We start from the raw sequence: 22,064 nt of genomic DNA on the forward strand, positions 1-22,064 counted from the left end.
TCATGCGATCAAGAACGCATAAATAGAGCCTCAACGGCTATCTCTTTTGTAATAATACAAGGCACTTGAACAACCTTCTCCACAGCGCATCACAATTGGTTTGAGAGAAAAATTACCAGGTATAACTGGAACACAGGTGGCGCTGAGGCTGTAGGGTAGACCGCACTCATCAACTCAAGACGCACTCTTGTCCCTCAGTTCATTCGTGACTTGGACTAGGGCCACAGACGTGGTATTCCAAAAAAAAAAAAAAAAAAAAAAAAAGAAAAAAAAAGGAGTCGCCAATCGCCAGATGTAATAATCATCTCTCCGTGTGAAGATTCTCTTTTCAGGTCAGAGTCCCAACCACAACCGAAACGTTACCTTACTGAACAGGCCGGGATGCTCACAGCCTTGCCAGTAATGCACTGCCATTGGCTGTTTGTCCACCCCGCAGTGGAGACACCACTGCGAGGCTGACAGTTCCACCCAAATTTTTTCCGCCAACACTGCAAAGCCAAAATTGCCAACCCCAGCAGTCGCTGCTACACAGCGATATTCAGATCGCCAAGCTGCACTTCCATTCCGCGCAGTCACTCCAAGGCACACAGACTCCGACTGGATTGCTACCGCGATACAGCACCAAGATGGACGTGGACTCTTCACCGACGCAGGTGAAGGTCATCTTCACCACCGACGAACCGGACCTCGCGCTTCCCGAAACCAAGCAGCAGTTGCTCGTGCCTGCCGACATCAAACGCTATGGCCTGTCTCGAATCCTGAACTCGTCGTCCATGCTGGACACGTCCTCCCCCGTACCCCTGGATTTCCTTGCCAATGGCACATTTCTCCGCACGACAATCGAGGAACACCTGGCCAGCGAAGGACTCTCTGCCGAAACGACCCTCACACTCAAGTACGTGCGCAGCTTGATCCCCCCCGTCTACGAGGCGAGCTTCGAACATGACGACTGGGTTGGCGATGTGGACGTGTTCGGCAACCGCGCAGCGAGCGCGTCCTATGACGGCCTCGTGAGGGTGTGGAACCCCTCTGGGACTGCGATCGCAGTATCCTCATCTGGACGAAACGGCGGTCACAGCGCACGACTGGATGCTGTCAAATGGCTTTCAGGAAAGCAGCTTGTCTCTGGAGGTCTGGATCGGAAACTGGTCGTCTGGGACTACAGCGAGGCCGACGATGGGTTCTCCGGATCTCTGAAGCCGAGCATGGAGCTCTGGGGCCACGAGAAGGCGATTAACAACATTGCAGTCAACGGCGCGACGGGGCGCATTCTCTCAGCTTCTTCTGACGGCCGGGTCGGGCTGTGGACTTCATCGAAAAGGACGGCGCCTCAGGCGGACCCGGAGAGTCTGCCGGCGGCGCACAGCAACAAGAAGGCGAAGCTGGCTGCTTCTGCCACGACCGCCCAGCGTGGACCGCTGGCCATGATCTCTGCTCACGACGAGCCCGTCACGGCTGCCGTATTCCACCCCCACGACTCGACCGTCGCGTACACCGCCTCCAAGGACCACACTGTCAAGACGATCGACTTGACAACCCAGCGGGAAGTGTCCAGGCTCACGACCATGCACCCCATCATGTCAGCGGCGGCGCTGCCCAACTCACTGGTGGCAGCTGGATCGTCGGCTCGCCACATCACCTTGCTCGACCCCCGAGAGTCCGCCACAACAACCTCCGCCATGACTTTGCGGGGACACGTCAACATGGTCACCTCGATAGCCGCGTCGCCCGACAACGAGTACTCCCTTGTCTCGGGGTCGCATGATAGCACGTGTCGGGTATGGGACCTGCGCAGCGCCCGCACAGGCTCGGCCGACGAGGGCGGCGGTCGGGTCAGCGAGCCGGTGTACACCATCGGTAGGGAATGGCTCAAGAACAAGAAACTGCCCACGGCTGGCGAAGGCGCCAAGGTGCTGAGCGTGGCATGGGACAGCACCTGGGGCATTGTCAGTGGTGGTGAAGATAAGCGCGTGCAGGTGAATCGCGGCAGGGATATCCTTAATTCATGATTTAGAAGAAGAAGAAAGCAAGTACATGTCCTGAAAATCGTCTTTGTGGTATCATTGTCTTTGTGCATGTCTGGAGGCAGTTTCCGCCTTCCAGCCCTATCTTGTTCCCATGTTTAATTCCCCGTGCATTGCTTGACCAGTGCCTGGTACTTGGGGGAATCGAGCGCCGCAGGCGCCAGAACTGCCAGCAGTTCATTCTTCATTCTTCCCTTGTCAAAGGAAAGTTTTTCGCTCGTGACCGAGCTCAATATGTATGTGATGACGGTGTTCGTCTGCAGAGGCGGGTCTCTAAGTAGCTTCGCAATGGCTGCGGGTGTCATGTCGTCGTTGCTGCGCCATATGTAGTACGCTCTCAAGGCAGCAGGCCCTACAGATACGGGCCTCGATTTCTTTTCGCGATATTTTTGAGCCAACAGTTCGCCGGCGGCGATGCGGCTATCGACGCTCTTCGGTTTGGTGTCGCCTTTCGTGCTAGGCTTGGGGACTTTGCGGGCTTGAGTCTGTTCAGGCCCTTTGACTACCCCTGCTGTGTCTGTATCTTCTTCGGAGCTATCCCCGCTGGTCTCGTCAGCGTTTCGAGGCTTGGCTAATTGTGGCAAGGGCAATCCAAGCTCAGCTGCATGCGGTCGCTCCGGAGGCGGATCAAGGCTTAAGCGTGTCTCCTCAAGAAGGTGGTAGAGCTGGATACCGGCATAAGCATCTGCTGCGGAATCTGGCATCTCGTCAGTTTCAAGGCGGAAATCGTCGATTCGAAGGCTTACATTTTATCTGCCGAGAGTTCAGCGACTTGGTCCAGTCGCTCGATCGTACGCTGCTCTCCTTGTACAAAGGGAGGCCAGTGTACTGCTCGACCAGCAGACGAAGAGGGACCAGAGATTTCTTCAGTGGGCCGTAGGTGCCTTCGATCTGGCTTCTGATGACTTTGTGGAAGTGGCTCAGCTCGTAAATACCCCGCGTTTGCACGCCCATGTTCTTAGCCAGCCGCGAACAGTCAGCCTTGATAGCCACGCCAGTCTTGAAGACACTTGGGTCTTCCATAATCTCCTTGAATGTCGGCGCCACGAAGTCATCTTTTGCAAACAGCGAGCAGTGGAATAGCCCAATGCGACTAGGGCTTGCAAGCTGTATCAACGATACGTTTGCTCGAGTGCCATCGTCTTTGCTCGCGCCAGCTAGCCATTCCAAGTCGAAGCCAAGGACCGGCTCGCCGAGAAAGTACTTTCGGCACACATACTCAAAGGTCGCCTTACTGATGCAGTAGTGAACCTTGACATGTCGTGCTTTGCCGTTTTCAACCGGGCCTCGATACATCGTGTGGGACCAATAATAGTCAGGGTGACCAGTTGATAGCTTCCGTGCCTGATGGAAAGCCTTCGCATCGAGCTGGTATTGCAGATGAGTTCGAGGCGGCTTAGCCGGTCTAATTTGAATGGGCACATCGACGGTCTCCGCATCGGCTATTGCGCGCGCATCGTTTTCGATCTTGGATGTATCCTCGACACTTGCTGTACCGTTGACGGCTTGCGCTTCTGATATTGCTTCATTCTGAGTGTCGTTTGCGGCCGCGCGCGACGAGTCGTCTTCGCGAAAAGATAATCGGGAAAATGTGTTGATGTACCGCGAAATATCGATGTGAGGGTATAGGGGCTTCGACTCGGCAGGGGGCGCAGGACGAATGACCGTCTGCTGCCGCCACGTACCACCGCTCAGCTCGCAAGACGGAGTCATGGTCTTTGTCTTGAAGCTACTGATAATGTCAGGAAATGGGAGAGCGAAAACGTGGGCGTTTGGACTCGCATTGACAATGGTCTGGACAAAATCTTGTGCGAGAATGAATCATATTTGGTGACCCAAAGTCGATGGGCGGCTCTGCGGATCGTCCACGCATGATGACCGACTGCCATGGCATGCAAGGGCGCTATCGCAGGCAGCCATGCGGGCGGGGTGGAGGAGCACCAGAGCTGAGGTCAATGAAGCACGTCGCGGGCGCGTGACTAGCGGCCGGACGCGGCTTAGTCATCATCACGCACTGACGTGGGGTCGCGGTGATCTCAGTGAGAGGCAGAGCTGTCGAATATCCCACCTTGTGTTCGAGTGAGTTACAGAATCGGAGTCGAGACATCCTGACACACGAACCCCAACATTACGATATCAAGGGCTCTCAAGAAGCCCTGACCTTTATCCCAGCCGATTCGTCATTCCTCACCACACAACACTACGTGTATATCCGCAGGATGGCCTCCCAACTACTACCCCTCGGTGAGCAGCTCACTCATGACGCTGCACGTGGGAGATGCTAATGAGACTGGCAGAGCTCATCGACAAATGTGTCGGCTCAAGAATCTGGGTCATTATGAAGGGCGATAAGGGTGAGATTCCTCCAGACTATTGTGCAGGACTTGAACTGACCTCCTGAAGAGTTCAGTGGCACCCTCATGGGCTTCGACGACTACGTCAGTAAGTGAATTCATCTCCAAAACCATGCGCAGGGCTAATTGCATACAGACATGGTGTTGGAAGACGTAACAGAGTTGTATGAAGCCTTCAAATTGTCTTCAAAGTCTTGCGCTAACTATTCAGCGACTACTCAGGGAATCACACAAAATTGCCCAAGATTCTTTTGAACGGAAACAACATATGCATGGTGAGTCTAGTCTAGCTGCCCCCTTCGGCATTATGAGGCTCAAGCTAACAATGTACTCCAGCTGATCCCAGGCGGTGAAGGGCCGGAGGGTGCGTAGAGATAGGAAAAGTTGTTCATATGCGAGATGCGATCGGTCAATGAAAAAAAGATCAGATGCGAGGATGGCCCATGTCCATTTGCACCCCCTTGACGCGGTAAGACTCGCGTAGTCTGTGACCCTGGCCATCTAAGGAGACCACGACACCCAACTCCAAGAAAACAAAATCCCCAAACTCCGACGTGTGATAGATCGACCGACACCCTCCCTCTTTTTCACATCATGTTGCCCTGCTCTCCTTGGTCCACCACGCGACGCAATTCCCATTCAGTGAGGAATTTCCTCTTCAGCTCTTCGAGTTGGTTGATCAGCTTGCCGCAGACTTCCACAAAGACGTCTTTTGGTGTCATCGTTCCGTCTGTCTGCACACGAATAAATAGTTCAGGTACATTCGGGTGAGCGACTAGTAATGTCAGAGATGAAGCAGCCTGGCAATGTAGGTGGATGCTCACTTTTGTAACCAGCCATGTAGACGTGAGGGTGTGCCTTGAGGTGCTCTGACAGCAAATTGCCAAGTGTGTGATCCTCTTTCTTCAAGATGAAATCTGACGTGTTCGACATGCCTTCAGAACGCAGTCAGCCTTGCACAATACCGGCGACGAGGGAGCACGAACCAGAGTAGACCTTCTCCTCGATCTTCTTCTCATCGTCCCCGAGCAAGAAGAGCTCGAACCTAGCGTTGTCAGTTCAAAGCTCTCCGTGGAAAAGCGCGTGATCTATATCGTAGAGATTGCCCTGCTTGTTACCCGGCTGCGGCTAAGCAACCCAGGCAAAGCAATGACATGGAACCAGTCCACGTATTGAACCGTCTAATTCACTGAGCATTCTGTCTGTTGAGAATGCGTGACCCGCGTAAACCGCAAGGGACCGACCGCCTTCGAAGTCGTCGACTACCGACGACAAACAACAAGTTCCACACAAAGCCAGAAATGGCTCTAGATGCATAAAGTGAAAATTGTCGCTTACCTATCTGGCGCGTTCATTTTGGTTGAGTGTAGGAAAGTGACGGAGAAGGGTGAAATGTGTAGGGCAGAGCTGACGCCTCGTGACAGACAACGTTGCGGAAATAGCCGAAGAGAAGGATGCAGTGTTCAAGAAGAGTCGTCACTTTGTCGTAATCCACCTGATGCAAGGTTCGTGTCGTGAGTTTATGATGAAGGGCTTGCTTGAAGATGAGATGCACAGCTGTGTCCCACGATGCACCAAGCCTGAGGAACGCGGCGGTTTTTATGGGTCCGCTGCAATGTTGGCCTGAAAATTGTTAGTGCAGGAGGTGCCCGAAATTCAGGACCAGATATCAACTCGCGAGCTCACGACACCTCTTGTTTTACTACCATTTGATGCGGGATTGAAACGTCACACAACATCCAACTACTGCTGCACGGGGTTAACATGTCGCTTTTAGGGGATCTCATCCCTGCTACCTCGTCCTACAGCTCTGCGCGATGAGCCATCTCATGATCCGGCCTGCTACATCCCGACTACTACGTACCTTGCCTCTGCGACGCCATTCATCGCTTTTGCGAACCAATTCCTCCATTCCGCCAAATTTGGCACTGCTCCTTCCCACCTGCAAAGACCTAGAGTCGGCCAGGAATGAGTTGCGATGGCTTCGGGAGCATGTTGAGAAGACTACCTCGCCCGCAAAGGCACCTGCTGTGGTGACCGAGCTCTGTCGACAGCGCGGCCAAGGCGTGCCTTTGCAGTACATCCTAGGCACGCAGCCTTTCGGCTCCTTGGAGATACTCTGTAGACCCAATGTTCTGATTCCGCGGGCAGCAACCGAGAGCTATACCAATCATCTACTGGACCTGATCATTTCTCACAATGTCATCGGCCCTTTGGATGAGATCAAGGAGTCTGTAAACGTCATCGACGTCTGCACCGGCACAGGATGTATCCCTCTGCAAGTATTTGCGAGTCTGCAAAGGAGAAACATCATGGTTGATGTAAAAGGTGTCGACGTTTCACCGCACGCTCTGGAGCTTGCTAAAGACAACCTTGACCACAACGTGAAGCAGGGCAATATCGCCAGTCCGCGTGAAGGCCAGAGCATTGGATTCCATAAAGCCGATGTTTTCAGAGACGATGAAATGGACATATTCAGCAAACCCGGGCAAAAAACTTGGCACATTATGACATCGAATCCTCCATACATTTCCGAAGAAGTATGGAGTGAAGACACGGGGGACGTGGAACTATCCGTACGTCAACACGAGCCGCGCCTTGCCCTGGTGCCCGAGAGAAATCTCGGCGATGCCCCAGAAGGACTTGAACGTCATGACATCTTCTACAGCCGACTACTAGATATTGCGATGGAACTCAATCCTCGCATCCTTTTGCTTGAGATTGGCGACGATGCGCAAGCGCTGCGGGTTGCCGAGTATTGTACACGCCATCCTTTCTGCAAGAGTAGAATAATCGAGTTATGGAGGGACTGTCCGGATATCAAGCCAGATGCGAATGAGCAGACCGAGATCATCCTCGAGTCGAGTGACAAGGACCAAGGAGGATTTGGGCGGAAAGTACCCATCAAGGGAAGCGGGCAGCTGCGTGCGATATATGTGCAGCAGCCCATCGAATCCATGGACATGGGAGATAGGAAAATAGCTTGCTGAGCCGCCGCATTAATGAACTTTGGAGATCGCCTCATCATGTTGTCGTGAAGTATTCGCTTCCACCGTTCTGTGCCGGCTTTAAGGCAAGCTCCGCATCCGGATTCCGAGTCTACCACGTGACTCACGATGGTCCGGAGCTAAGGGGATCAGACCCACATTTTCTACGTCGAGACCTCCAAAGCTTTCCTCGTGGTGTCATCCATCGACGTTGCAAGAGGTGGCGCTGCATTCTGGTTCTTCTGCCCCCAGGAGGATTCGTCTCACGCTGTCAACACATCCGGAAAACTGCGCCCCCACGTATAGAGACATCCCCTCGTCACTGCCAGTACCTCTGTGATCACCGGCGATTCCGCGCCTCGCCGAACAACCTCTGCGCGCCGCCATGTCACGACTTCTACGGCAACCCGCGCAGCTGGCGCGCCTCGCACGGCTATCGAAACCCCAGCAGTTGACACGAAAGCTGCAGCCCTCGATCCTCTCACGGTCAATAGCGCCCAGCCCATCGGCCATCCGCTGCATCACACCTTGGCGCCCGTACTCGACGAACAACAATCCAGAGCCCAAAGACAAGGCCAAGAAGGACGACGGGAATCAGAACAAGGCCCCCAAGGAGGAAGCGAAGAAGGATGAAGAGGAGCGGTCATTGCCTCTGCCTGAGGGCTGGGTGTACCTCTCCAAACCGCAAATGGAGGCGTTTGTTCGCCATCTCAGCAACGGCCCGCCGGCGTACACCGAGCAGATGAAGATGGTTCTGCATATCGTGGAGAAGTCGGGTGTGCCAAAGGAGGCCGTTGATGTCATCCAGAAACTACGGACGAATGGCAAGCTGTCTATCATCGACAAGGGCCGACTGATGCGCTACTCGGTCCAGATCGCTTCACGAGCCGCCGAGATTGATGCGCAGACCGGTGGCGCCCTGGGCAAGATGAACACCGACAAGAAACCCTCAACGGACTTTAACCAAAATGAGAAGCCTGGTGAGGAACCGAAGAAAGAGGAGGAGAACAAGACATCGGAGGGCAAGGAGGGGTCAGCCCAACAAAGCAAGTCGGACGCCGATTCGCAACAGCAGGCGAAGCGCCCAGGGAAACCAGGACAGCCCGGCTCGCCATTTGGTGGTGGCGGCGGCGGATGGGGTGACAGTCTGCAGTCCATCATGCTGCTCCTCCTCATCATGTTCGGCTACGATTTCCTGTTCAACCGCAGCGTCAGCAAGGAGATTACATGGCAAGAGGCCAGGGTCAACTATCTGGACAAAGGCTTGGTCACCAAGATGGTTGTAGAAGACGACAGCAGGGTCCTGCTGCAACTGGTGCCCGAAGCCCAGGCCGGGCAGCCCCAGCTCGCCTTCTCCATCGGCTCGATCAAGTCGTTTGAGCGTCAACTGGAGCAGGCGCAGGATGCCCTTGACATCCCCCCCAACGAACGCATCCCTGTCAGCTACGAGAAGGGTGGCAGCACGCTGGGCAACCTATTCTTGGCGTTCGGCCCGACCCTTCTGTTTGTCGGTATCATTATCTGGACATCGAGGAACATGGCTGGACGAGGTGGCGGCGGCGGCATCATGGGGTTCAGCAAGAGCAAGGCCAAGCGCTTCAATGCCGAGAGCTCCGTCAGCGTCAAGTTTGCCGATGTCGCTGGTTTGGAGGAGGCCAAGGTGGAAATCACCGAGTTTGTCAGCTTCCTGAAGAACCCTCAAAAGTTTGAGAAGCTCGGTGCCAAGATCCCACGGGGCGCTATCTTGGCCGGCCCTCCCGGTACGGGTAAAACGCTGCTGGCCAAGGCTACTGCTGGCGAGTCTGGCGTGCCGTTCTTCAGTGTCAGCGGCTCGGAGTTTGTCGAGATGTTTGTTGGTGTTGGTGCTTCGCGTGTCCGCGACCTTTTTGCCGAAGGTCGCAAGAACGCGCCCTGCATCATCTTCATTGACGAGATTGATGCTATCGGTCGCTCTCGTCAAGAAGGCAAGGGAGGTTTCGGTGGCAATGACGAGCGCGAGGCTACGCTCAACCAGATCCTGACGGAGATGGACGGATTCAACACTCGCGAGCAGGTCGTTGTGCTTGCCGGCACGAACCGAGCCGACGTCCTTGACAAGGCGCTGATGCGTCCTGGTCGTTTTGACAGGCACATCTACATTGACCGCCCGACACTCAAGGGCCGCAAGGAGATCTTTGCCGTATACCTGAAGAAGATTGTGACCAACGAGGACACGGAGCATCTCATTGGTCGCTTGGCGACGTTGACTCCTGGCTTCGCCGGTGCCGACATTGCCAACGTCGTCAACGAGGCCGCGCTGATTGGTGAGTGAACATGCAGCAGGGGAAAGTGGTCAAGAAGAACATTGCTAACAACTATAGCTGCCCGAGCCAACGCCGACGAGGTCAAGATGATGCACTTTGAGCAGGCTATCGAGCGAGTCATTGGTGGCCTTGAGCGCAAGTCGCTGGTGCTCAAGCCCGAGGAGAAGAAGACTGTTGCATACCACGAAGCCGGACACGCCATCTGCGGTTGGTTCTTGGAGCATGCTGATCCCCTGCTAAAGGTGTCTATCATTCCTCGAGGGCAGGGTGCTCTGGGTTATGCCCAGTACCTGCCCCAGGATGCCTATCTCATGAACACCAACCAGCTGATGGACCGCATGGCCATGACTATGGGAGGTCGCGTATCGGAAGAGCTTCATTTCCCGACTGTCACGACCGGAGCGAGCGACGACTTCAAGAAGGTGTCTCAGATGGCACGCAAGATGGTCATGGACTGGGGCATGTCCGAGAAGGTGGGCCCTGTTCACTTTGAGGACAACCCCAACGCCGTGACCAAGAGTCACTCGGAGGCTACTTCACTCCAGATCGACGGCGAGGTCGAGCGCATCGTCCGCGAGGCCTACCAGCGGTGCAAGGACCTCCTGACGGAGAAGCAGAAGGAAGTGGGACTCGTGGCCGAGGAGCTCCTGAAGAAGGAGATGCTCGTGCGAGACGACATGGTCCGACTGCTGGGCAAGAGGCAGTTTGGCGACAACAACGAGGAGTTTGAGAAGTACTTTGGCGGCGGTCAGGGCGCCAACCCGGTCGACACGGACAACCCCGACCAACCTACACCGGCCCCTGCCTTCACAACACTACCCACCGAGGAGTCGAGAAGGTGAGGGAGAGTCAGCATAGGATCCAATCATACCGAGTATTATTTGGCACGATTGTAGGAGCGTCCGGGGGTGATTTGGGGAGCCAAGGGAACTTCACACACGATGGGAACTTTCCCGGGACGGTTGATTGGTTGCGCCGTCATCAACTCGGTTCTTCCGCGCCTGGGACCAAAGTTTGATATGGTCCCGCTGTGGATTGATGGACATGTGGAGGCGGCCCGAGGCAGCGAATTTAACGTAGGAAGAAGAAGAGGTCGCCTTGCGCATGAGCGGGTCTCGCTGCGGTGAGATGCGCGGCGTAGCGCAGCGCAGCGCACACAGCATTGCATGCTTCTCTACTCATTGCAGGGTACGGGAGTTTTCATCTGTATTTTATCTTGGTGCCCCAAACGTGCTTGGAATCTACGAGGGGGCGGGTGATGGGAGGAGGAAGAGAGGGCATAGACGCTATTTGTACTGTTATATGTACTATATTCGCTCGAGGACGCTCGCATCCTCCAGTTCTTAGAGTATTCTTCGAGCCAAGTCGAGACGTGTGATACGTGGCGTTGCTCATTCCAGCCAGATAAGCATCATTTGCTGTTGATCTGTGACAACGTCGTCATGAAGTACTGATGCGCGACTGTGTCCCTACCGCTCACAAGGCCTCCTCATGCATCTCACGCATAAGAATACCCTTTCTTGCGCAAAAAAAGATACTAACCGAACCGTTCATACATGCAAAGCCGCCGTTGACGTCGCGCGGGCCCATCAGGAGCGGCACTAATCCGACAGGCCAAGCCGTCCTCGCCCGTTGTCATTGGTCTACAAAGTTCCCGGCAGGAAAAGGCGCCGGGTCCCTTGTCATCGCCATGGATGATGTTGAACGACATTTGATGCTGTGAGCCGTGGGCGATGACTGGAAACAATGGCACGGATTGGTATCCCGATGCGATCATGGGTTGCGTTTGGTTTCTGCGCGTTTGTACGGTCGATTGGGATGCTGACATCATCCTCAAAGTGGCGGAGGAAACTCTCCTCTCTCTGTTCTGCCTGTCGTGCCTCAGGAATCAACTGATGGGTTCATCGACAGCGTCTTGGACCACGACTCGCGCCCAGATGGACTCATCAGCGACCCAGTGTGGTGTGAAAATTATCTAGCAGATAAATCGATGAACTTGCCAAAGCCAAAGGTCCAAAGTCAGGACCACCACTAGTCAATACGCGTTCCGTCACACACCCCATATCCTTCATTAGCAGGGCGCGACTACGGATACGTACGTAGCTATTTTCTTCGGGTCTTCGTGGGGGAATCTCGGAAACTTTACTTTCGTTGAGCACTTACTTCTTTTGGTATACACCTGGTCTTAATTACAGTAATTACGGGCCCTCCTTCGTCTTCATTCCGTCGCATATAACTCAAGGATAACCTCCTCTGATTATTCCCGGCCTACCTCCCTTTTTGTTTCTCTGAGGCCTCTTCTTCGTCGGCGCGCCTAGTCAGATTTTAAGTTTTGTTTTTTTCTTGTACCTGAAGCCAAGGAGGCTCTCAAGTTGTCGTGTTTTTTTGCATGTGCATCGCATATCTCCAGCCGCTCAATCGACGACAATCATGGCTGCCTCAGCCCAGCCAGCAACAGAAAACATGGACGCAGAGCGTCAAGCGCCTCGTCGAGGCGAGAGCTGGTGGAAGATACATCTATTCCGAGGCATGATCAATGATGTGAGGAGGAGAGCACCGCATTACTTGAGCGACTGGATCGACGCGTGGGACTATAGAGTGGTGCCCGCCACCATCTACATGTATTTCGCCAAGTAAGTGTTCTTCAACTAGCCTTCGCATCAGACGTTCGACAATGGAACCGTGGAAGATTGACTTTCGGCAACTAGTATTCTACCCGCTTTGGCTTTCTCACTGGACATGTTCCAGAACACTGGCACCGAGTACGGCGTCAATGAGGTGCTGCTGGCATCCGTGCTAGGGGCTGTGGTCTTCTCGCTGTTCTCAGCGCAGCCGCTCGTCATTGTGGGAGTAACAGGTAAGGATGGTCCGCTCGATTGTTGAATGCATGCTGATACGCTCCAGGTCCCATCACCGTCTTCAATTAGTTCGTCCACCTCGATCGCCTGCGTGACTGACTGACTGGGATTCACCTGGCTGACCATATGTGCAGCACTGTCTACGATATCATGAATCCCACAGGGGTCAATTACATTGGCTTCATGTGCTGGATAGGAATGTGAGTATCCCTCGCGACAGCACCTCGGCCGCCTTTCTGACTGTTGCAGCTGGGCTCTCATCCTGCACTGGATCCTTGCCATCACGAACTCTTGTAACTGGCTCCGCTGGGTTACTCGGTTCCCCTGCGACATCTTCGGCTTCTACGTCGCCTTTATCTACCTGCAAAAGGGCGTCCAAGTCCTCGAGCGCCTGGGGAGCTCATCATCCTTCTACCTGTCCATCGTGGTGGCCCTGCTTGTCTTCATGTGTGCGTACATATGCGGCATCATTGGCGGGAGCTTCTTGTTCAAGCACTGGATCAGGGTGTTCATCAAGGACTATGGCACGCCGCTGACTCTCATCTTCTTCACGGGGTTTGTGCACATTGGGCGCATGCGGGGCGTGGATCTCGAGGTTCTTCCGACCAGCACGTCGTTCATGCCCACAAACGACAACCGAAACTGGCTGGTCAAGTTTTGGGAACTGAGCGTCGGGGACATCTTCCTCGCACTGCCCTTTGCAGTCCTCCTGACGGTTCTTTTCTGGTTCGACCATAATGGTACGTTGCTTTTTTCATCCTCATTCTCGGTATACATGCTGATCCAGTTGCCCGCAGTGTCGTCCCTGATCGCTCAAGGCAGCGAGTTCCCCCTCCGTAAACCGGCTGGTTTCCACTGGGACCTCTTCCTCCTCGGCCTCACCACCGGCGTGGCTGGCATTCTCGGCCTGCCGTTCCCCAACGGCCTCATCCCCCAGGCGCCCTTCCACACCGACTCTCTGCGTCACCAAGCCCGTCAAGGAGCTCAACGAGAAGGGCGAGGACAAGGGGGGCTACACGTTCGAGGCAACCCACGTCGTCGAGCAGCGCGTCAGCAACCTCGCGCAGGGCCTGCTGACGCTGGGCACGATGTCGGGCCCGCTCCTGGTCGTGCTGCATCTCATTCCCCAGGGCGTCTTGGCCGGCCTCTTCTTCGTCATGGGCATCCAGGCGCTCGCGGGCAACGGCATCACGGACAAGCTCCTCTTCCTCTGCCGGGACCAGCACCTGACGCCTAGCAACCACCCCCTCAAGGCCATCAAGCGCCGCTCGGCCATCTGGATCTTTGTCGGCATCGAGATTGTGGGCTTTGCGGCCACGTTTGCCATCACACAGACGGTCGCTGCCGTGGGCTTCCCCGTCTTCATCTTCGCATTGATCCCGATCCGAGCGCTGCTCCTCCCCAAGATCCTGTCGCAGGACGAGTTGGGCGTTCTGGACGCACCCACCGCCAGCCCCTTCACCATGGAAGGCATTGGCGGCTCGTGGGGTGGCCGCGAGAGTGAGGAGACCACAGAGGTCGAAGAGGAGAATGAGGGCATCATGGCTGGCGCATCCGGTGAAGGAGCCCACGGGGCCACGACCACAGGAACAGTCTTGGGTGACAACATCGAGAAACGGTCCGTTGGCAGTACAAGGGCCGGATAAGAGAATTGAACAAGAAGCGTTTGACTGATTCAAAGAGATAGATACCATGGCATTTACTTAGACCGCGCCATTTTCCGAATACATATTACCAGACTCCATGCCAATGCTACCTAGTTCATTCATCGTCGTCACTGTCATCCATCACAAAGCCACCTCTTACCCTTGGTCTTCGTGCAGGAATAGGCGCATCATCGTCGTCTTCTTCCTCTTCTCCACTCTCAGGTGCCAGACTTTTGTCTTTGGCACCCTGCTCAACGGCATCCTCGTCCTGTTCGTCCTCGCCCTCACTCCGGCTCGGGGAGGCACCATTGCGCTGTGACGCGCTGCCATCCGCCTCTTCGTCATCGAACACAGTTGTCGTACGCCTCTTCCTCCTCCCGTCACTCCCACTGCTTGCATCGCTGTCGCTGCCACTGTCATTCCCATCGCTACTGTCCACCAGTGCTGTGGACTTCCTCTTCTTGCTGCCAGCCAGCACATCGGCGAGCTCGGTGCCAGCCTGTTTCGCTACCATGGCCGCCTTGGCGGCAATCTCCCTCTCCCTCCTGAAGAACGCCTCATCTTCCTCCTCGTCAAAGTCGCTGTCTCCGTCCTGGATGCGCAGCGCCGACTTGATGCGCGCCTGCTTCTCTCTCTCGCGCTCCCTCCGCTTTCGGGCTTTCTCATCGAGCTCTTCTTCGATCTGCTCTTTGCGTTGCAGCCGTTTGCGTGTTGCTTTCGGTTCGGCTGGCTTCTCTGCCTTGCGGGCTGTCGGCCCCCCAGCGGGAAAAAGCATCTCATCGTCCAGGAAGTCGTCATTATCCGCGTTCCCTTCGTCGTCGTCATCAAATGTGGCTTTCTTCCGAGAGACGTTTTTGCGTTTTAGTTGATGCTCTGCCAGCACGCCTTCCTCGAACGTCGGGGGGCTAAACTCTGCTTGGTTGATGAAGTGAACGGTGTCTTTGAGATGATCTGGGGTGATCTCCGAGGGAATGATCCACGACGAGTCGCGAGTCTCTTCATCAGCTGCACCGAGTAGTTTGAAGCCGGCGAGCGACATGAGCAGTCGAAGATGCGAGTTTTTGAACATGGCTGTTCGTTGGCCATCGTTGTCCGGACGGGCGACTGCAGATGTTAGAATGGAATCCGGAAGAAAAGGGGTAAATGGCTCACAGATGACAGGAGGTGCTTTTGGGTCGGATTCAGTCGTGCCCTCATCAAAGGGATCTGCCTCCATCTGCCGTATCCTCTCCGCATCTTGCCACGCTTTCCTTTCCACCTCAGCATCCCCTGCGACTTTCTTGACAAAGGCTACCAAGTCTGCCTGGTTCTTGTCGAGCAGAGCGCCGACCACAATCGCAATCTGCCTGTCACGCTCCATGGCCCCGGCATCCTTGAACTCTAGCTCTGCCGCTGGTTTGGGCTGTGTCGTCCTGATCGTCTGCTTCTCGTAGCCATGTTCCAAGAAGAATGCCGTGCTGGGCAATTTGCTGAACAGCATTTCCACAACCAGCTCGGGCCGCTCTTCCAACTTCTTGGTGCATTTGCGGATAATGTGTCTCACTAAATCTTCCCACTCCTTGAAGCTCCGCAGGCTGGCATCGAGCGCCTCGGGTCCCTTGATCATATTGTAGAGCAGGTGGATAATATCCACGCGGAAGAGCATGACGGCCATTTCTTGCTTGAAAGCAATGCGGTAGAAGAATCGATGCGCACGCTTGAGCTGGTCCTCGTTGAGGTCGCGGTAGTACTTGGTGTACGTGACAAACGTATTCACAATAGGCTGGGGCGTGAACCGTGACGCGAAACGCATAAAGTCAAATTTGCGGTCTTTGGACGTCTTCTCGGCGGCAGCTTCGTCGTTGCCCGAGCCGTCATCCTCGTCGTCGGACGCGGCGACGCCTTCGGCTGCCTGGGCAGCTTTCTTCTTCCTTCTGGTCCGTTTCCGCGAGCGAACTTGCATGTCGACATTTTGCTTTGAGTACGATTCCAAGATCCTCAAGAAGTGGTGCACCAGTTCCGTGGCAGCGTCCAGGTAGTCAAACCCCTGGTCCTTATACCCCCTGATGATATTGGTGATCGCATCATGGGTAGCCTCCTCGTAGAAGAGTCGACTGAGAATGTTCTCCGCAATCTCCTCGTCGTCTTCCCGGCCGCATTGTTGCATCTCTTGCACGGTCATGAAGATCTGCGTGTAGCAACGCATGACAGCTGTTAGATCATGCCACTCCTTCGCCTCGAATGAGTTGTGCAACGCCCTGTTCAGGGTGATGAACATTTCCTGATTCAAAACGCCCGCCACGAGGTTGAAGCTCGTCACCTCCTCGGCGTCCCGCACGCCCGACTCTTGTTTCGCTTTGCGCCGCATGCGCTCCGCCTCCAGGAACCAGGCGACCAGGTAGAGGAACTGCCGCTTGTGATACGCCATCAGATAGTTGGCCTCTCGGTCGATGGTCTTGCGAACGTGGGAGAATAGGGGATTGAAGCCTGAGTCCAGGAAATCCTCCACGAACGTCCGTAGTTGCTTCGTCGCTCGAGAGTCCAGGGTGACTGCCGGTCCGATTTCCCGATCGTGCTTGTCTTCCTTCTTGGCTCGCCGCGGCGGCTTGAATGTCTTTGCCTCGTCCATTTTGCGTTGTCGCGTGGCGGCGCTAGATACAGCGTCCTGGCCCGTCAAGGTGGTCATCTTCCCATCATCGCGTTTCACCCAGATCATGGAGCCGAATCGATTGTTTCGTCCGCCCCGAGTTTGATTCTGCGACCTGAGCATGTTGGTCTCCTTCCTCATGGCCTGTCGAAGCTCATTGCCCTGGGCATGCTCCGCTTGCTTCTCGGTCATGAACAGCTCCTTGACATTGATCCGTTTCACCAGATGGTACAAGACCTCCATAACCGTGGTGTCCTCCGTCCGGAAGTCCTCTCCCATATTCGACGCGAGCATCAGCAGGAGGTGAAAGATATCCTGGAACGAGAAGGCGTCGATCATTGCGGATCTCGAAATTTGTGACTCGTCCCCATCATATGCAACACCCGGTGGCGGGGCAATGGCAGCAACGTTTCGCAAGAAGAACAAGGCCAGCTTGATGATGCCCTGGTCCCTCTGCGTGCGCTCACTGATCGGCTTCTGCATGGCCGGTAAAGCAACTCTGACAGCGCAGTTGAGGACCCTCGCGCCGTCAAAGTTGAGGATGGCTCTCTTGTAAGCGACATGGGCTAGCTCCAGAACCGGCATGTGGCGATGGTGGTTGATCGTCATAGCCTCTCGGTCCCTCTGCATAGGCCATGTCAACGGCACCATAACCTCAAAGCAGGATAGCGCTATCCGTGCCTTGTACTTGCTGTCCGTCGTATTTTCGGGCCACAGGGAGAGGATGGGGAGAAGGTCGCCCTCTATGAGGTTCGCTTCGTAGACGCATCGCGCAACGTCCATTCGGTTCGTCTTCTCATCGTAGAAGCGGATCCATCGTTTGATATCGCGCAGAACTTCGAGAGCATCGTCTCCGAGTTGGTATCGACCGTCGTCTTCTTGGCTGACGCCACCGAGCTACGTTGTCAGCGATCATGAGGAGTGCTTCAATGGTCGGATGACATACAGCAGAGACGAGAGAGTTGATGTGCGCTCGAACTTCGGGATGGACAATGTCGTTATTGAGGTCAGATGCCTCCATCCTGGCGGCCACTGTCGTTTGGAGCTCGAGAATGCCAACTTTCAATGTCGTAACGTGAAAGCTCGAGCATCCCACTACCAAGGTACCTAGGCACTACGGCAGACGCGTCGAAACGCGTCTCTGGGTGTCGACTCGCGTAAATTGATAGACCCACTATCACGATAACCGATAAGCATCCGTTATCCACTTCCTGTCAACTTTGACCCCAGAGCCGAGGTTAGCCGCTCAGCGTCATCTCGCCCACAGATCCGTCGTCGTCGATGTTCCAACCTTCCCCACGATCTCACACTTCACCACCAACAAAATGTCGGCTTCACTCTTCCGAAGACAGGCATTGGGCACCGCCCGCTGCTTCAGCACCTCTCAACGTCGCTATGCGGCCGAGGTGAAGAGCCTTGGTGTCATTGGCGCTGGGCAGATGGTACGGCTCCCCCGCGAAGCATGTGATTGTGGCCGTAGCTGACAGCAAACTAAGGGTCTGGGTATAGCTCTCGTCGCTGCGCGCGCCGCACAGGTTCCAGTGCATCTGATTGACAACTCGGAGGCGTCTATCCAAAAGGCCCTTGCCTTTGCCAGTATGCGCATCCCCCCACGCCAACGCCCAGTTCGAACAATCGGCTAACCCATGACACGCAGAGAAGCTCCTCGACAAGGATGTTACCAAGCAAAAGCTCACGCAGGAGCAGGCTGACAAGGCACGCTCCCTGTTGGCGGCCAGCACAGAGATGGACGACCTGAGCTCGGTCGACTTTGTCATTGAAGCGGTGCCGGAGCTTCCCCCGCTCAAGTTCGACATCTTCCGCCGGCTGGCGCAGATCTGCCCGAAGCATGCTATTCTTGCTACGAACACGTCCTCCATCTCCATCACGAAGATTGCAGCTGCGACGACCGACGACCCCACCGACACGTCAGCTTCCTCGCGCGTTGTCTCGACGCACTTTATGAACCCGGTGCCGGTGCAGAAGGGCGTGGAGATCATCAGCGGTCTGCAAACGAGCAAGGAGACGCTCGAGACTGCCGTGGAATTCTGCAAGAAGATGGGCAAGATCACCAGTGTCTCAGCTGATGCCCCCGGATTCCTGGCGAACCGCATCCTGATGCCGTACATCAACGAGGCTGTCATCTGCCTCGAGACGGGCGTCGGTGACCGTGACTCGATCGACGCCATCATGAAGAACGGCACCAACGTCCCCATGGGCCCTCTTCAGCTCGCCGACTTTATCGGTCTGGACACTTGCCTCTCCATCATGAAAGTGCTGCACGGGGAGACAGGTGACTCCAAGTATCGGCCAAGCGTTCTGCTGGGCAAGATGGTTGATGCTGGATGGTTGGGCAAGAAGAGCGGCAAGGGCTTCTACGAATACTGATCCCTCCAACGTAATTAGTGAACAGAAGTCAATCTCAAAGCTGATCTGTGTCTAGCCCATCATGAGTGGGCAGTCTGTATTGCTCACCGTTCGTTTAATTGCGAGTACCAACCCACATAGCATGTGATTCTGGGCACGATGTGCCACGTACCAAGTAGAGTACTGATACAACGAGACGAGACGAGATGTCATTTTACTCGGACGGAATTATATCAATCCTTTTCGCAAGCTCTTCCGGTCTTTCAAGCCCCAAAGCCCCGCTGGAGCCCCCAGGACGATGATCTGAAACCTCAAGCAGGGGTCAGGGTATAAGGTTTGATGACCTATCCTTACCACAGAAAAGTAAATCCTCAAATCAGATCTCGGACGTGACGCCAATGCAGATGACAGGGGCAGTACCCGAAAACATGGCTGTCATCATGTCATGTGTCTTTCAAGGACCCGAGGGCAAAGCGCCCTTGGTCGTGTTGCTCACGACGGCGACCCCTATAGGGCGATGTGTTACGACAGACCTCATGGTCATCCTGTGGCTCTCCGTTCCAGGTATCGCAAGTAATCTGGATGTCGACGTTCAACGAGCCTAAGTCAAGCTGTCAGAGTACAGAGCCTGACGCCAGGAAGGCAACATGGCTGAGGCGTCTGCGCGGAACCGTAGCGTGGCAGCATGGTTCGAGCTCTGCGCCAAGTTCCGGCACGATTTGACGAAGGGAGGATTTTGACACATTCATAATCATCAGATCATGCTTATTAAAACTTCACACGCTCCAGGGGCACCCTGTGCAATGCGTACCTGGAATCTGGATGGGTTGACAAGATCGCGATGATCAGCAAATGGTCAGGGTACCTGGCCGAGCCAGGCGCTGGGTACGATACATAGTTACGTATACGTGTCGGCGGCTGAACTGCTCCTGGGACTGGGGGGGCATTTTGTACGTATGTAGTTTTTTCCAGGGGTTGGGGATCCATGATTTGGCGATCTTCCAGTCGAAATCATCCGTGATAACCATTAATCAAGAAATCAAATGCTTTCAAAGGGCTTCCAAGCTCCACGCCTAATGAGGGAATTCCCCTCGAGACTCCTCCGTACTCCGTACAAAGTTACAAACCTCCCCCCTCGAAATTAGACCTTGGTTGCTCACTTGTGCATCTCACCGCACGATGAAACCCTTTGGCTATTGCAGGACAGGCCAGAGCATGTGGTGACCGGGCCGCAAGCCCACCGTACCTGAAGCAGCGCTCCGTCTGCGTCGAGGCGGCGGCTCGAGTCGCTGGACACTTGCGAGTTTGCAGTTTTCTCTCCGACGATCGACAGCCCAGATGGCCCCTTCTGGTGCTCTGCTGTCCTGTGCAACAGCAGCACGCACCATGCACGAGGTCCGAGGCGTCGCGCCAGGGCCGGCCTTACGCGTTGTGCACAAGGCTTGCGAGTGTAGCGCGTATCAGCTTGGCGGCTCTTTCGGGCTTCTTCCCTAGATTCCGGATCTAGCCCGTTGTCACTTGTCGGCGGTTGGCGGCCGTGTCGCGTTGTCGCGGGGCGATCTCGCCTTGGCAGACGTGTTCGAGAAATGTGTCGAGAATGGACTCCATGCGCAGACTACCGCACCTATTATCGTGTCCGTCCTGTTACTATGTAATCATCGAAAATCTCCGTTGAATGATCCACAGATACGACTACGTACCTATATGATGTACCTTAGTACAGTGTACTAGCCCTCATGCGGAGTGCCTATGTCACAGTACCAAGTAAGTATGCAACATGACCCAACCATCTTCCCTTGCAATGAGTGAATTTGACAGCTTTTCGTCGGCATTCAGTACCGAAAGACCGTGAGCGATCAATCGTCCTCGCATCAGAGCCGACTCCTCCAGATGGTCCGCGGCTATCGCTGTGTTATTGTAGTAAGGCCGAGGCATTATGATCGTATATGAATACGAGTATTATGATTAGGGCAATTGTCGCGAATTTGGCTTCAGATCTAAACCAACTGATCCTCCACTGATAAAACCTGGGCTGTCCTTGTTGCTTAATTTGTAGGCTAGCCAGATTGGACGTAGTCTAACGGACCAGAGCGGCAGGATCCACAGGTGGTCAGGACCTAATACTCAGGAACGTTCAGGGCCCAGGCTTCCTGCCCACATCAACTTCACTGTTCAGTGTTCACTCAAAACGCAAGAAACTGGAACACGCCTAGCCTTTGTCGTGCCTGCCTATCCCACGAGAATACGTACTGCCCCGCTGCACCGCACCTACCCTACCTGGCACCGGCTGGGCGCCCCTTCTCCCCCTGGAAGCAAACACCCAACGAACCCATGTCCTGACCAAGACCCCGCCCTTCAAACAACAAACCGTCCACCCTAGGACCCCTTCATAAAACGACCCATAAGTTCTTCGACTGCTGCTAGTAGGTACCAAATCGACACATGCAGCAAGTGAGCGTGGAAGCCATTGAGGAGTAGTACTCAAAGGAGTTTAGGTCCTCGTCTCACCAAGTACCGAAGGCATGATGTTACTCTATGCTGGCGGGGGCAGCCCAAGACCACGAATGCGCAGCGTGCGCAGCTGCAAGTGAGCAGTGTTGAATCAGTACATCGCACGTCCGTGAGATCTGAGCGGCGACAGGGTACGCTGTCACGATAATAATGACTTTGACATCCGATCGGGGGCAGCTCATCCCTGCCATACATGTGCAGCTGAGCTAGGGAGTATGTACAGTACGTACTTGCAAGCGATAACCATCCGGCGGCTGCACATCAACGTCTTGCATTTGCAAAAGGCGCCAGAAACGGCGGGAAATCCACCGCTCGGAACGTTTCAGCGCCCGAATAGGAAGAACCTCCATCTCCGCAACACTCACTGACAGCTTGAGATTCGAGAACA

At 54.9% G+C, this 22,064-nt stretch overlaps 9 protein-coding genes across 9 annotated transcripts; 6 read left to right on the forward strand and 3 right to left on the reverse strand.

The window, feature by feature from the left end:
- Positions 1-381: 381 nt before the first annotated feature.
- Positions 382-2,009, forward strand: F5Z01DRAFT_684141 (WD40-repeat-containing domain protein; the record flags this gene model as incomplete). Its single annotated transcript, XM_046265909.1, has 2 exons — positions 382-399; positions 654-2,009. 2 exons carry the CDS (start codon positions 382-384, stop codon positions 2,007-2,009), a joined length of 1,374 nt encoding a protein of 457 aa, XP_046113986.1.
- A 113-nt stretch (positions 2,010-2,122) lies between these two features.
- Positions 2,123-3,737, reverse strand: F5Z01DRAFT_630260 (ribonuclease H-like domain-containing protein; the record flags this gene model as incomplete). The annotated part of the gene is made up of 2 exons (XM_046261713.1): positions 2,123-2,721; positions 2,771-3,737. 2 exons carry the CDS (start codon positions 3,735-3,737, stop codon positions 2,123-2,125), a joined length of 1,566 nt encoding a protein of 521 aa, XP_046113987.1.
- A 343-nt stretch (positions 3,738-4,080) lies between these two features.
- Positions 4,081-4,941, forward strand: F5Z01DRAFT_425950 (LSM domain-containing protein). The gene is made up of 6 exons (XM_046259644.1): positions 4,081-4,268; positions 4,322-4,378; positions 4,428-4,466; positions 4,515-4,542; positions 4,590-4,653; positions 4,715-4,941. Exons 1-6 carry the CDS (start codon positions 4,244-4,246, stop codon positions 4,748-4,750), a joined length of 249 nt encoding a protein of 82 aa, XP_046113988.1. The 5' UTR covers positions 4,081-4,243; the 3' UTR covers positions 4,751-4,941.
- On the reverse strand, positions 4,842-5,421 carry F5Z01DRAFT_426036 (DNA-directed RNA polymerase). Its single transcript, XM_046259645.1, has 2 exons — positions 5,203-5,421; positions 4,842-5,153 (listed from the first exon to the last, which is right to left on the reverse strand). Exons 1-2 carry the CDS (start codon positions 5,309-5,311, stop codon positions 4,966-4,968), a joined length of 297 nt encoding a protein of 98 aa, XP_046113989.1. The 5' UTR covers positions 5,312-5,421; the 3' UTR covers positions 4,842-4,965.
- Positions 5,422-6,091: 670 nt separating this feature from the next.
- On the forward strand, positions 6,092-7,402 carry F5Z01DRAFT_667231 (S-adenosyl-L-methionine-dependent methyltransferase). The gene has a single exon (XM_046264274.1). The coding sequence runs from the start codon at positions 6,196-6,198 to the stop codon at positions 7,366-7,368; it is 1,173 nt and encodes a 390-aa protein (XP_046113990.1). The 5' UTR covers positions 6,092-6,195; the 3' UTR covers positions 7,369-7,402.
- Positions 7,403-7,750: 348 nt separating this feature from the next.
- F5Z01DRAFT_630245 (peptidase family M41-domain-containing protein) lies at positions 7,751-10,510 on the forward strand (the record flags this gene model as incomplete). The annotated part of the gene is made up of 3 exons (XM_046261712.1): positions 7,751-8,276; positions 8,364-9,668; positions 9,726-10,510. 3 exons carry the CDS (start codon positions 7,751-7,753, stop codon positions 10,508-10,510), a joined length of 2,616 nt encoding a protein of 871 aa, XP_046113991.1.
- A 1,588-nt stretch (positions 10,511-12,098) lies between these two features.
- On the forward strand, positions 12,099-14,172 carry F5Z01DRAFT_640558 (HCO3 transporter family-domain-containing protein; the record flags this gene model as incomplete). Its single annotated transcript, XM_046262525.1, has 7 exons — positions 12,099-12,301; positions 12,377-12,525; positions 12,573-12,594; positions 12,661-12,726; positions 12,776-13,266; positions 13,324-13,438; positions 13,464-14,172. 7 exons carry the CDS (start codon positions 12,099-12,101, stop codon positions 14,170-14,172), a joined length of 1,755 nt encoding a protein of 584 aa, XP_046113992.1.
- Positions 14,173-14,252: 80 nt separating this feature from the next.
- Positions 14,253-17,964, reverse strand: F5Z01DRAFT_714704 (timeless protein-domain-containing protein). Its single transcript, XM_046266509.1, has 3 exons — positions 17,745-17,964; positions 15,325-17,695; positions 14,253-15,276 (listed from the first exon to the last, which is right to left on the reverse strand). The coding sequence occupies exons 1-3, from the start codon at positions 17,817-17,819 to the stop codon at positions 14,288-14,290; spliced, it is 3,435 nt and encodes a 1,144-aa protein (XP_046113993.1). The 5' UTR covers positions 17,820-17,964; the 3' UTR covers positions 14,253-14,287.
- A 159-nt stretch (positions 17,965-18,123) lies between these two features.
- Positions 18,124-19,186, forward strand: F5Z01DRAFT_630310 (3-hydroxyacyl-CoA dehydrogenase; the record flags this gene model as incomplete). The annotated part of the gene is made up of 3 exons (XM_046261720.1): positions 18,124-18,240; positions 18,295-18,394; positions 18,456-19,186. 3 exons carry the CDS (start codon positions 18,124-18,126, stop codon positions 19,184-19,186), a joined length of 948 nt encoding a protein of 315 aa, XP_046113994.1.
- Positions 19,187-22,064: the final 2,878 nt, after the last annotated feature.

This window comes from Emericellopsis atlantica (genome assembly GCF_019669845.1).
Source record: "Emericellopsis atlantica unplaced genomic scaffold F5Z01scaffold_42, whole genome shotgun sequence".
Lineage (NCBI taxonomy): Eukaryota > Fungi > Ascomycota > Sordariomycetes > Hypocreales > Bionectriaceae > Emericellopsis > Emericellopsis atlantica.